The sequence below is a fragment of the Ilyonectria robusta genome (assembly GCF_021365365.1).
Source record: "Ilyonectria robusta strain PMI_751 chromosome Unknown BGZ61scaffold_1, whole genome shotgun sequence".
In the NCBI taxonomy this organism is placed as follows: Eukaryota; Fungi; Ascomycota; class Sordariomycetes; order Hypocreales; family Nectriaceae; genus Ilyonectria; species Ilyonectria robusta.
In genome coordinates, this window is record NW_025764435.1 from 4,912,914 (window position 1) to 4,923,548 (window position 10,635).

General features: G+C 49.7%; 5 protein-coding genes across 5 annotated transcripts; 3 read left to right on the forward strand and 2 right to left on the reverse strand.

Moving 5' to 3' along the window:
* Nucleotides 1–105: 105 nt before the first annotated feature.
* Nucleotides 106–1,995, forward strand: BGZ61DRAFT_489303 (uncharacterized protein; the record flags this gene model as incomplete). Its single annotated transcript, XM_046250200.1, has 5 exons — nt 106–273; nt 331–709; nt 756–1,321; nt 1,369–1,830; nt 1,963–1,995. The coding sequence occupies 5 exons, from the start codon at nt 106–108 to the stop codon at nt 1,993–1,995; spliced, it is 1,608 nt and encodes a 535-aa protein (XP_046113162.1).
* Nucleotides 1,996–2,257: 262 nt separating this feature from the next.
* On the forward strand, nt 2,258–3,839 carry BGZ61DRAFT_583294 (FAD dependent oxidoreductase; the record flags this gene model as incomplete). Its single annotated transcript, XM_046256314.1, has 3 exons — nt 2,258–2,281; nt 2,343–2,907; nt 2,981–3,839. The coding sequence occupies exons 1-3, from the start codon at nt 2,269–2,271 to the stop codon at nt 3,837–3,839; spliced, it is 1,437 nt and encodes a 478-aa protein (XP_046113163.1). The 5' UTR covers nt 2,258–2,268.
* Nucleotides 3,840–4,415: 576 nt separating this feature from the next.
* On the forward strand, nt 4,416–6,481 carry BGZ61DRAFT_544809 (amidase signature domain-containing protein; the record flags this gene model as incomplete). The annotated part of the gene is made up of 6 exons (XM_046255279.1): nt 4,416–4,769; nt 4,839–5,108; nt 5,158–5,299; nt 5,413–6,149; nt 6,209–6,296; nt 6,345–6,481. 6 exons carry the CDS (start codon nt 4,416–4,418, stop codon nt 6,479–6,481), a joined length of 1,728 nt encoding a protein of 575 aa, XP_046113164.1.
* Nucleotides 6,482–6,562: 81 nt separating this feature from the next.
* Nucleotides 6,563–7,978, reverse strand: BGZ61DRAFT_489306 (uncharacterized protein; the record flags this gene model as incomplete). The annotated part of the gene is made up of 1 exon (XM_046250201.1): nt 6,563–7,978. The coding sequence occupies one exon, from the start codon at nt 7,976–7,978 to the stop codon at nt 6,563–6,565; it is 1,416 nt and encodes a 471-aa protein (XP_046113165.1).
* A 478-nt stretch (nt 7,979–8,456) lies between these two features.
* Nucleotides 8,457–10,042, reverse strand: BGZ61DRAFT_338117 (aldehyde dehydrogenase domain-containing protein; the record flags this gene model as incomplete). The annotated part of the gene is made up of 2 exons (XM_046239098.1): nt 8,457–9,822; nt 9,909–10,042. The coding sequence occupies 2 exons, from the start codon at nt 10,040–10,042 to the stop codon at nt 8,457–8,459; spliced, it is 1,500 nt and encodes a 499-aa protein (XP_046113166.1).
* Between the last annotated feature and the right edge of the window lie 593 nt (nt 10,043–10,635).

Below are 10,635 nucleotides of genomic sequence, written 5' to 3' on the forward strand. Positions count from 1 at the left end.
ATTTATGAGAACAATTTTATTCCATTGCTCCAATTACAAAACTCTTGATTCAGTTGCATAGCCGTTTATTTTCCCGCTTGCTTTGCGAGTATAACACATTTCACTATGACCCATGATGTTGACGTCCTCATCATTGGTGCCGGCATGTCTGGCATCGGCCTTGCTATTCAGCTTGTCAGACAGCACGGCACCCGAAACTTCGAGCTGATTGAGAAATCTGACCATGTTGGTGGAACTTGGTGGTTGAACTCATACCCTGGATGCGGATGTGATGTAAGTCTTTAGCCAAGCGCTATTGGGTTTCTGGTGTTGACCACATTTTTTTTCTAGGTTCCTTCTCACTTCTTCTCTTATTCGTTCGCTTTGAATCCGAATTGGTCACAGAAGTTCGCCATGCAGCCCGAGATTTACGCCTACTTCAAGGACGTCGCCCGAAAGTATGACATTGATAACCACGTCCGATTTCAATCTGTGGTTGAATCGGCAGTCTGGGAGGATGACTCCGGCACATGGCTGGTGACTATCCGAGACTTGAAGACAACCAGAGTCACCCAACGTCGATGTAAGATCCTGATCTCCGCAGTCGGCGCTCTCTCAATCCCGAAGAAGTGTGAGATCCCTGGTGCGTCCAAGTACCAAGGTCGCATGTTTCATACTGCTGAGTGGGATCACTCCTTCGACTGGAAGAACAAAGAGGTGGTAGTTATCGGTAAGTCAAGGCCCAAAGTGTCATGGATTGAGCTCATACAACTTAGGAAATGGGTGTAGCGCGACCCAATTCGTTCCCATCATTAGCGGAGGTGATGGAGCAGTCAAGACGGTTACGCAGTTCAGTCGACAAGCACACTGGCTTGCCGAAAGGCCAAACCCGGAATACTCTGCTTCGTTTAAGTGGATGATGAGATGGGTTCCATTCGCCATGCGAATCTATCGTGCAAGCTTGTACTGGGAGAAAGAACGAGATTTCCGGGGCTTCCGTGTCACATCTGGAGCCGATATTCGTAAGAATTGGTCAACCGAGGCTGCTGACTACATCCGCAAGAATGCACCCAAGAAGTATCTGGACTTTCTTGTGCCAAAGTCGGAAGTTGGGTGCAAGCGTCGCGTCAACGATACCGACTACTTGCTGAGCCTTCACCGCGACAATGTCGATTTGATATACACCGACCCGGCCGAGGAGGTTTTGGAGAATGGCGTGCGCACAAAGTCTGGGCGGGTTGTTAATGCAGATGCCATCATCCTCGCAAACGGATTCGAGACGCAAAAGTTCCTCTCCCCGATGAACATCCAGGGCAAGGATGGAGTCGACTTGAGCGACCATGTAAGCTGCCCTGCTTCCGCTTGAGGTCTTGGATTAACAATCGTCAGTGGGATGAAGTGAGTGAAGGAGCCTCATCTGCTTATTTCGGAACATGCGTTTCAGGGTTTCCCAATTTCTTTGTCATGATGGGCCCAAACACATTGAGCGGCCATCTCTCCGTCATATACACCACCGAGTGCCAGATCAATTTCACCATGCGCGTCATCAACCCGGTGATGAAGGCTCTCCGCAACAGCAGGTCCATCCTGCCCACTATCCGCAGCGCCCCGGATATCGTCGACGTCAAGGCAGATGCTGAACAGAGAGACATTGCGACCGTCCAAGAGAAGGCCAAGGAACTGGTTTGGGCAACAGGTTGTACTTCCTGGTTTATTGAGACAACCACAGGCAGGAATACCATCATGTACCCCGATTGGCAGTATCGGTTCTGGCTTCGGAGTGTCTTTATCGCTTCGAACGACTTTGCTTACAGAAAGTCAAAGCACGCCGTCGTAGCTGGTAAACAAGGTGTAGGTGCTGGCACGTTCTTAGCCGTTTTTGCAAGTGTCATCATTGGCGCGGGGGCATTATTCCTCGGTCGAGCAGTCTAGAACTTGTTCTTCAATTTGTTGGAGGCTAAGATTTACATTATAACGGAACAGCCGGAATCAATTATGAGGGGCTGGTGTCGTTAGTCATAAATATTGTGTATTTCGTGTGTAGATAAGCCGGCGACTTGACCGGTCAATTAAATCATTCCGCCGGGAAGTTTCCGCCGGCCTCGATTTTCCCCGCAATATCTAACCGTCGGCCTTGTGATGTGTCGGGGATTGGCGAAAGGCTTACGTTTGATGATGCTTATTTTAGATGCCAGGTGTCTTGAATTTTCCCCCTCCTTACCTCACCATCACTCTCATCACGAATTCAACGAATAGGTTGAACTTGCCCAGCGATAACAACCGTCCACCATGGCCCCACGCAGTAAGTTGAACATCACGTTTGATCTCAGTTTATCTCCATTACCTGTGTCTAACTGGCGCAGCTATGATTGAAAGATTCAAGGAGCGAATTGCACTTGCTCCAGGATTGCCAAACCCCAATCCAACCACGTCCGCTTGGCAGGAACCACCAGATTCAATCGCGAATATCCAATCGCCAGATTTCCCCCAAGACACGGATGTAGTCATCATCGGCTCCGGTGTCACAGGCTGTGGTGTTGCTCACACTCTTTTGAACCATCCTGCTGGATCTAACTTGCGTGTCACCATACTGGAAGCACGCAGTGCAGTCAGCGGCGCCACAGGCCGCAATGGGGGCCACATTGTATCAGATACAGCCGGTCATTTCCAAAGCCTCGTAGATGGCCTTGGAGTTGAGCGGGCTGTACAAATTCTCCGTTTCAGCGAGGCTAATATTCTTCGCCTCAAAGAATTGGCAGCACAGCTCGAGGACAAGGATCGTGACGCGGCTGAGTTGCGATCACTCATATCCACTTCTATCATCATGGATAGAGAGACTCTGGAACCTCTGAAGCAGTCCCTGAAATTGTTGAAAGAGGCTGTTACATCCTGCACTTTGGAGCAAAAGGTTATCGATGACCAAGACGCGTTCAAGGCAAGTCACAACATATTTGGCAATAGGCGAAGACTAATCGTAGTTTGGGTCTTTACAGGATTATAGGTATAAGGGCGGTGTTGCCGTTTTCGAACAACATGGAGCTGGCGCATTGTGGCCATATCGCCTTTTAACAGCAGTCTTGCGATATCTTTTGAGGGATTACCCGGACCGGTTTTCTCTAGAAACCAACACGCCAGCGACCTCGATCGCCTGCAATGGCGAAGGTTATGTCATCGAGACACCGCGAGGGTCTATCAAGGCAAAGAAGGTCATTCACTGTACCAACGGCCATGCTACACACCTGCTTCCACAACTCACAGGCAGGCTGTATCCGCTGAGAGGTACAATGTCCGTTCACAGTCCTGGCCCTGCTTTTCCTCAGCTGGGAAGTGTTTATTCATGGACACAAATGCAGAAGCATGAATACGACCCGGAGACTGGGAGATTATCGCCAGGTCTCTATTATGCTCAGCAAAACGCTCACACGGGTGATATTTGGATCGGAGGAGAGAACCAGAGCCTCGAGACGATGTTATCAAGCGACGACTCCGTCATCTCAGATCAAGCGACGGAAAATCTCTCCTCCATCATACCGAGAGTCTTTGTTGATACTGAAGGCACGGAGATGAAAAAGATATGGTCAGGTATCATGGGTTTTACGGCAGATGGACTTCCATTCATTGGAAAATTAGGGCCTGCAGTTACAGACAGAACAGGAGACGGTGAATGGATAGCTGCTGGATTCAATGGCCACGGTATGGACAAAGCTTGGCTGAGTGGCGAAGCGGTGGCTCGGATGGCACTGGGAGAAGAGGTGCCCGACTGGCTTCCAGCGGCATATCTGCTTGATGAAAAGAGGCTCGAGATTTGTACCATGGACTTTGCAGCAGAGCAGATGGCCGCTATCTTTCCTTCTGCGTGAGGGGATTCCATGGTTTTGGGACTTTGAGTAATCTATCTTAGCTCTGCGGGACCGTCGCTTCTAGGATCTAGTCCGCTCTGAATAATTGAAATTAACTAAACTCTATGGATTGTATCATCATTCGAGATTTGGCTCGTAGGGCGATGTATTCAGTGAGAGTTGATCATATATTCACACATCTCAAGGCGTGGTCAGTCATCTCTGGTGGTTTAAAAGTCCATGTAAATATTTAATGCCCTCGTTGATCCCTTTCATGAAAACCGTGAACTGAAAATCAGGATTGATGTATCCCAGTTCCATAGTATTAGGCAACTGGAACCTTCCCCATCCATTATCCCTTTTCAACCTATCGGGTACCGATGAACTATTTTTAGGTGACACGCTTTCGACCTAGCGAGACGTTAATTATCCACCGGCATATTTCGATAATGCCCGGTCTATCTAATAACTCCCGGACGACAGACCCGCTTCTTGGGATTCGTAAGCACCCTGGATATATAAACGAGAAGAATGCCCACCTATCACCGAACCAATTCAAAACTCTAACAACAAAGGTCCGTTTCAAATCTAGCTACCATGACTGTCGATACTCCCACTGGCCGCAAGGCTCTACATCTGTATCATGGAGACTCTGAGAGTTGGGTAGCTCGGGCGAGTGAGAAGCGCGCCGAGTGTTTTGAAGCAATTCCAAAGGATTGGGTTCTCACTCCTGGCATAATTGAATCCCTTGAGATGCCGTTGGAAGAGCATAAGAATGAAATTATGGCTCTCGATATTCCCCGTCGTTCAGGTATACTCACGGAAAGGGAACTTCAGATCACAGAAGATTATGACGTCTCTGCACTACTCCAGAAGTTAGCTACCGGAGCCTTTACTGCTGCAGAGGTCACCCTGGCGTTCTCGAAGAGGGCGGCTATTGCCCAGCAATTGGTATGAAAGGCCAAAAACGGCACAAAAAAGGTGCCCATACACAATAACTACATGTGCTAACACTGATAGACCAACTGCCTCACTGAGACCTTTTTTGATCAAGCCATGGCTCGAGCTCAAGAATTAGATTCGTTGATGGAATCTGGGAAGCTGGCCGGTCCTCTCCATGGACTCCCTATTAGCCTCAAAGATTGCTTCCATGTGACTGGAACACAGGCAACTTTAGGACTGATCGCGTATCTCGACAAGTATTCTGACACAAACGCATGCCTCGTTGATATGCTTCTATCTCTTGGTGCCGTCATCTACGTCAAAACCAACATACCCCAAACGATGATGGTTAGTTGTTTGCTCCCCATGCCGTATCTGAAGTTGACACTCGATCCAGACAGCAGACTCGGATAACAACGTCTTTGGTCGAGTCTTGAACCCTTGGAACACAATGCTTGGCGCAGGAGGCTCAAGTGGAGGAGAGGGGGCCTTGGTGGCATTTCGTGGATCGCCCCTTGGCGTGGGCACTGACATTGCAGGTGAGTCCAGAGGTCAAGGCCCTATCTCAACCTAGTGCTCCTTGGTGGAGATTGTCGACAATTGATTTCAATGTAACCATTCGGGTATGGAATTGACCGACTTGAATTTCAAGGCTCCATCCGGATTCCAGCGCTTTGTTGCGGAACATACGGATTTAAGCCAACGGCATCTCGCGTGCCTTACGGAGGTCAACAGAGCTGCAGCAATCGGGGTCTCAAGTTTATCAACGCATGCGCTGGACCTCTAGCCAACGATATTAACGCGCTTGAAATCTTTGTCAAGGCCGTGATTGACGCGCGCCCATCAAAATATGATTCGACAGTTATTGACGTTCCCTGGAGAGCTCTGTCTTCGGACCCAAACCGGAAGCTTCGCCTGGGAGTTCTTGCTGAAGATCCGAAATTCCCCCTGCACCCATCCATCAAAAAGGCTATAAAGGAGGCCACCGAGAGGCTGGAAGCAGATGGTCATCATTTGATCAGACTCAATGCTGAAGATTGCCAGATTAGCAGCACAACCAAGATCGCCTGGGATCTATTCGGCTTTGACAAGACAGCTAGCCTTTTACTTTCCTCAGCAGGGGAAAAGCCCATCCGGTCCCAGGTTCAAATCGCAGCGCAGATACAAGAAGTGTATTCTATGGGAGCGCAAGCCACGGCATCCACTGAAACTGAGATGGACAGGCTGGCGGCCGCCAACATCAAAAGGTCGGCGGCAATCGAGAACTGGCGCAAGATATGGAACCTCTATGAGCTCGACGCGGTGGTGGGCCCTGCAGCTCAAAATACCGCGGTTGAGCACGACATGTATGGACTCCCGCCATATACTGTTTTCCTGAACGTTCTTGATGTAAGTGTCCCGCGATGTCAGCTCATTCCTCGAATATGTCTCAACTGACGTTTTTCCAGTATCCCGCCTGCGTCATTCCGTTTGGGAGAGCAGATGGATCAACCGAACCCCAGTTCGACCTTCAACCTGGTCAAGGCGGAGCTCCTTGTCAGTATACCCAGAAAAGATTAGAAATCAGCTGCTAATGATATCTAGACAACCCCACGCTCATGCAAGGGGCACCTCTTTCGATACAGGTGTTTACTAGCGGGATGCGGGATGAAGAGTGTCTAGATATCTCCAAAGTCGTTGATAAGAGTTTGAATGGAACGAGCCGGGGTATGGACTATTAAATGGTACTGGGATGCGGAGAAGCAAGTAAGTAGCACTTATCCTGTAATACCAAACATTGTTTTTTGTTATTGCAGCTTATTTTACACTAATGGTGACAAAACACTCCCTATGTTATACCATGGGATACTCTCCAAAACATCCCTGGCGGTCCAAAATGATGAGATGAGACACTGGTAATATGCAGCGAAAGGGGGAGTGTAGCCGACCATGTCAGGAATGCGTGAATACCACCGGTCCCTCTCGGCGCTGTCTTGGATATTTAGGTAGGCCACTAAAACAGGCAAGCCGACAGCCACAACGGGTTTTTTGGTTGTCAAATAAGTCACCTCGAGTTGGGTCAAAATGCATGCAGCCATTGTCTCTGCAGGTTTGTCGTTGCAGCCGAAAGGGAATCTGAGTCGATGGATAATGAGCAGCGCAGCCAAACGCATGACTTGCACCTGGCATAGGATGTGGGCAACCTCGATAGTCGTGAAATCTGAGCAGAATTTATCTGGAATTTGGGGCTGCCAGGACAGCACTGCTGATTCAATGGGGTCTAACGCTTCGAGGACTTGGCGGATATCATTGTCGTCGGCATGAGCTAGCGCGTTTCCAAGTTCACAGAGGTCGTAGAAGTATGGAAGTAGTGGAGTCGAGAGCCCCATGTAACGATCCACGGAGGGTCTTGATTCGAGGATCGGTCGAAACCTCAATGTGGGCACTGAACCATGGAGCAAGCAGTGAACCAGTTCAGGCACGATCATGCAGGTCAAAAAGACAAGATCGTCGGAGCCGAGATTGCTCCCGGACTCGTAGGATGGCTTGATGAGGCCAAGGGCTTGGTTGCATACTGTCGAAACATCCGAGACGCTCGAACAGTAGGCGTACGACACAATCATGCCGGCCAAGATGAGGCATTCTGAAACCCCATGGCTGTCGTGAACCTGGAACTGCTGAAGCCGAGCCAGAGCAGACGACGCATGTCGGTTATAGGCATCGGAGTCGACTTTTTGCTCGGATGGCCTGTCGGTGAGTTTGTTCCAACACTTGCCCATGGCGAGAAATGCATCCTTAAGCGTGTGTCTAGAAACCACAAAGTGGGAAATGAGAAGCCCCCGGTGCATTTCCCAAAAGCTCGGCCCGAGAACGAAGGTATTCATGGCATCATCGTCGAAAATGACTTGCTGGATGAGGCGTTGATCCTCGAAGCTCAGGTCATTGAATTGCGAGAGGCTCCGGGTGACGCTTGGGTACAAGGCCGAGAGGAGATGGCCCATGTCCAGACTCTCGACGATTGCCGCCTTGTTCACATTGTCGGTTTCACGGCGTGCGGATGCCATCTTTCGTGGGAGTGCGGCGCGAGGAGGGCGGCCGGCCTTCTTCAAGGGACGCAGGCTCTGGCATTCAAAGCCCAGACGACAGCAGCGGGCGCAATCGCGAGATGCTTTGGTCCATTGGCACCGCTCCTTGATGGCGTGGCAGCGATCACAGGCCCGAGTAGCTTCGTTACGCATCTTCATGTAGCTGGATTCTTCAATATCGTTGGTGTTTGCGTCATGTTCGCTCGTCGAGGTTGGGACGGAGCATCCCCGCATACCGGCCATCCGGTCACATATGCCGTTATCATCAGAGGCCTATGACGAGGCTTCCCCCGCTTTCTTGGTTGGAGTGTAGCACTAATGGGACACCCTGGTCGAATCAAAGCCGCCGCCGATAGCCATTTCCAGTCTAGAGAGATACGGGATGGCTTCATGCACAGTATTGCCCGTTTCTAGTTACGCTGGTGACACTACAGATAGCCATCGAATCGACTGTGGAGACGATGTACCCTCCATAATGAAATACGCCAGTGATACTCAGCGCTATCTGGCCTACACTCCAGGACACTCGCACAACGTTAGTACCCGGTACGTTGATGACACCTCACTGGGAAGACCGGGTTTCTTCGTTAATCTTCAATTGAATCGCTAATCGGTAACAACGAATCTAGATTTATATTTCAAGGCCCACGTTGACATGAACAGCTTTCGTTTGCATGTACCCTTCCAATCCAGCCTCGCCCAATTCCCTGCCCACCCCGCTTTGCTTCACGCCGCCAAATGGAACGCGGAAATCCGAATCTGTCGACGAGTTGATCCATACCATGCCCGCTTCGAGCTGCGAGGTAACTCGGTGCGCCCTTTGCATATCCTTTGTAAAAATAGATGCAGCCAGTCCAAACTCCGTCTCATTTGCCATCCGAATAGCATCTACCTCGTTGTCGAACGACGAAATAGCCGCAAAAGGACCAAATATTTCTTCGCGATAAATTCTCATGCTCGGGGTAACGTCCTGGAAAACAGTCGGCTCTAGAAAAAATCCCTTTCGATCGCATGCCTTGCCGCCGGTTAACAAAGTTGCACCTTGCTCTTCCGCTGATGCGACATATGATAAGATCTTATCCAAATGCTCCCTTGTGATCTGCGGTCCTTGAAAGGTATCGGAGTCAAAAGGATCGCCAACTTTGTAAGACTTGACAATTTCAACAAACCGGGCCGCAAATTGCTTGTATACGCCTGATTGAACAAGCAACCGTGAGTTGGCAGTGCAAATCTGACCTTGATTGCTCATGATGCCGATGTGAGCCCACCGCGCTGCTTGCTCAATGTCAGCGTCATCAAATACTATGAGTGGTGATTTTCCCCCGGTCTCTAACGTCAAGTTCTTCAGATTAACGCTTGCACTTTTCTGAATCGTACGCCCAGTTTCAGTCGACCCAGTGAATGCGATTTTGTCCACATCTAAGTGGCTTGCCAGCGCATGACCGACATCCTTGCCATAGCCATTGATGACATTGATTACTCCGGGAGGGAATCCAGCCCGAGGAATGAGGTTGGCAATGTAAAGCATTGATAGTGGCGTTTGTTCAGCGGGCTTCAGGACAATCGTGTTGCCGGTAGCTAGGGCTGGGCCCAGTTTCCAAGCAGCCATGAGAATGGAATAATTCCAAGGAATAATCTGGCCACATACACCGATAGGTTGCCTCACTGTATATGCAAATTTCTTTGAATGGGTTGGAATTGTTTGGCCGTGAAGCTTATCCGCCCACCCTGCGTAGTAACGAAGGCACCCCACTGCAGCCGGTATTTCCATCTGGAGGACTGCGGTGTACGTTTTGCCGCCATTCCAGGCCTCGATGGTGGCTAACATCTCTCGATGGTCGTGAATAAGATCCGCGAACTTTGTAATGATCGAACCTCGCTCAGATCCTGAGAGATCACGCCATGATGTATGATTGAGTGCTGCTCTTGCGGCTTTCACGGCACGATCGACATCTTCTGAGGATCCCGACTCAACACAACATATCTCGGTTCCAGTACTACATTCAATCCACATTAGCTGTATCAATAAAGTGGGAAGAGAGGCTCGTGCATATAAAATACAGAGCTGGGGCACCAGACTTACGCGGGATCAATAGGTGTGATTTTACTCTGTCCGATGGCAGTAACAAACTGATTGTCAACGAACAGCCCCGAGTTTAGAGACACTTTCAATCCATTAGGCGCAGTGAGATTGAGCTGAAGAGTTGGATCTGACATTCTGATCGCATCAACTGGAATGTGTATGCTCAAAGTGCGGGATGCTGTGAGCTTTCGGACGCAAGGAAACGCGGGATTGCTAGACAATCGAAACACAGAATTTTGAGCATGATATGGCAGATAGCTGAGCCACACCTGTCACATGGCTTTTATATTGCAGGAGCATGAGCGATGGAGTCAAGATCAGCACCGGAACCGGAACCGGAGCCGGTGAGTTTTATACTGGCCCGATAAGCCGGCCAATTTGTGGTAGCCAATTCACTACCATGGCCATGATTAAGTAGTGGAGAGTACAAATTCGGTACTAGTTTACGAACTGCATCCTCGAGTTAACGGGAATAGAAATTAACTTCATGGGCCTTTTAGACCATGGTGTACCTTGCATGTCGTGGTCCGTTTGCTCGGTAGAGGAGAAATACCATCACCTTCCGATGTGCCTCCACTACGTCCAGCTTAGTAGAACCTCGATTCTACAATAAATCGGGAGGATCTTGAAGAGCATTTCTCCGATCATTTACAAGCCGCAAGCATCCGTCTTCTGTTTGAGAACACTGCAGGCAGTTGAAAGATAAAATAGGAAGCGACGCATACGC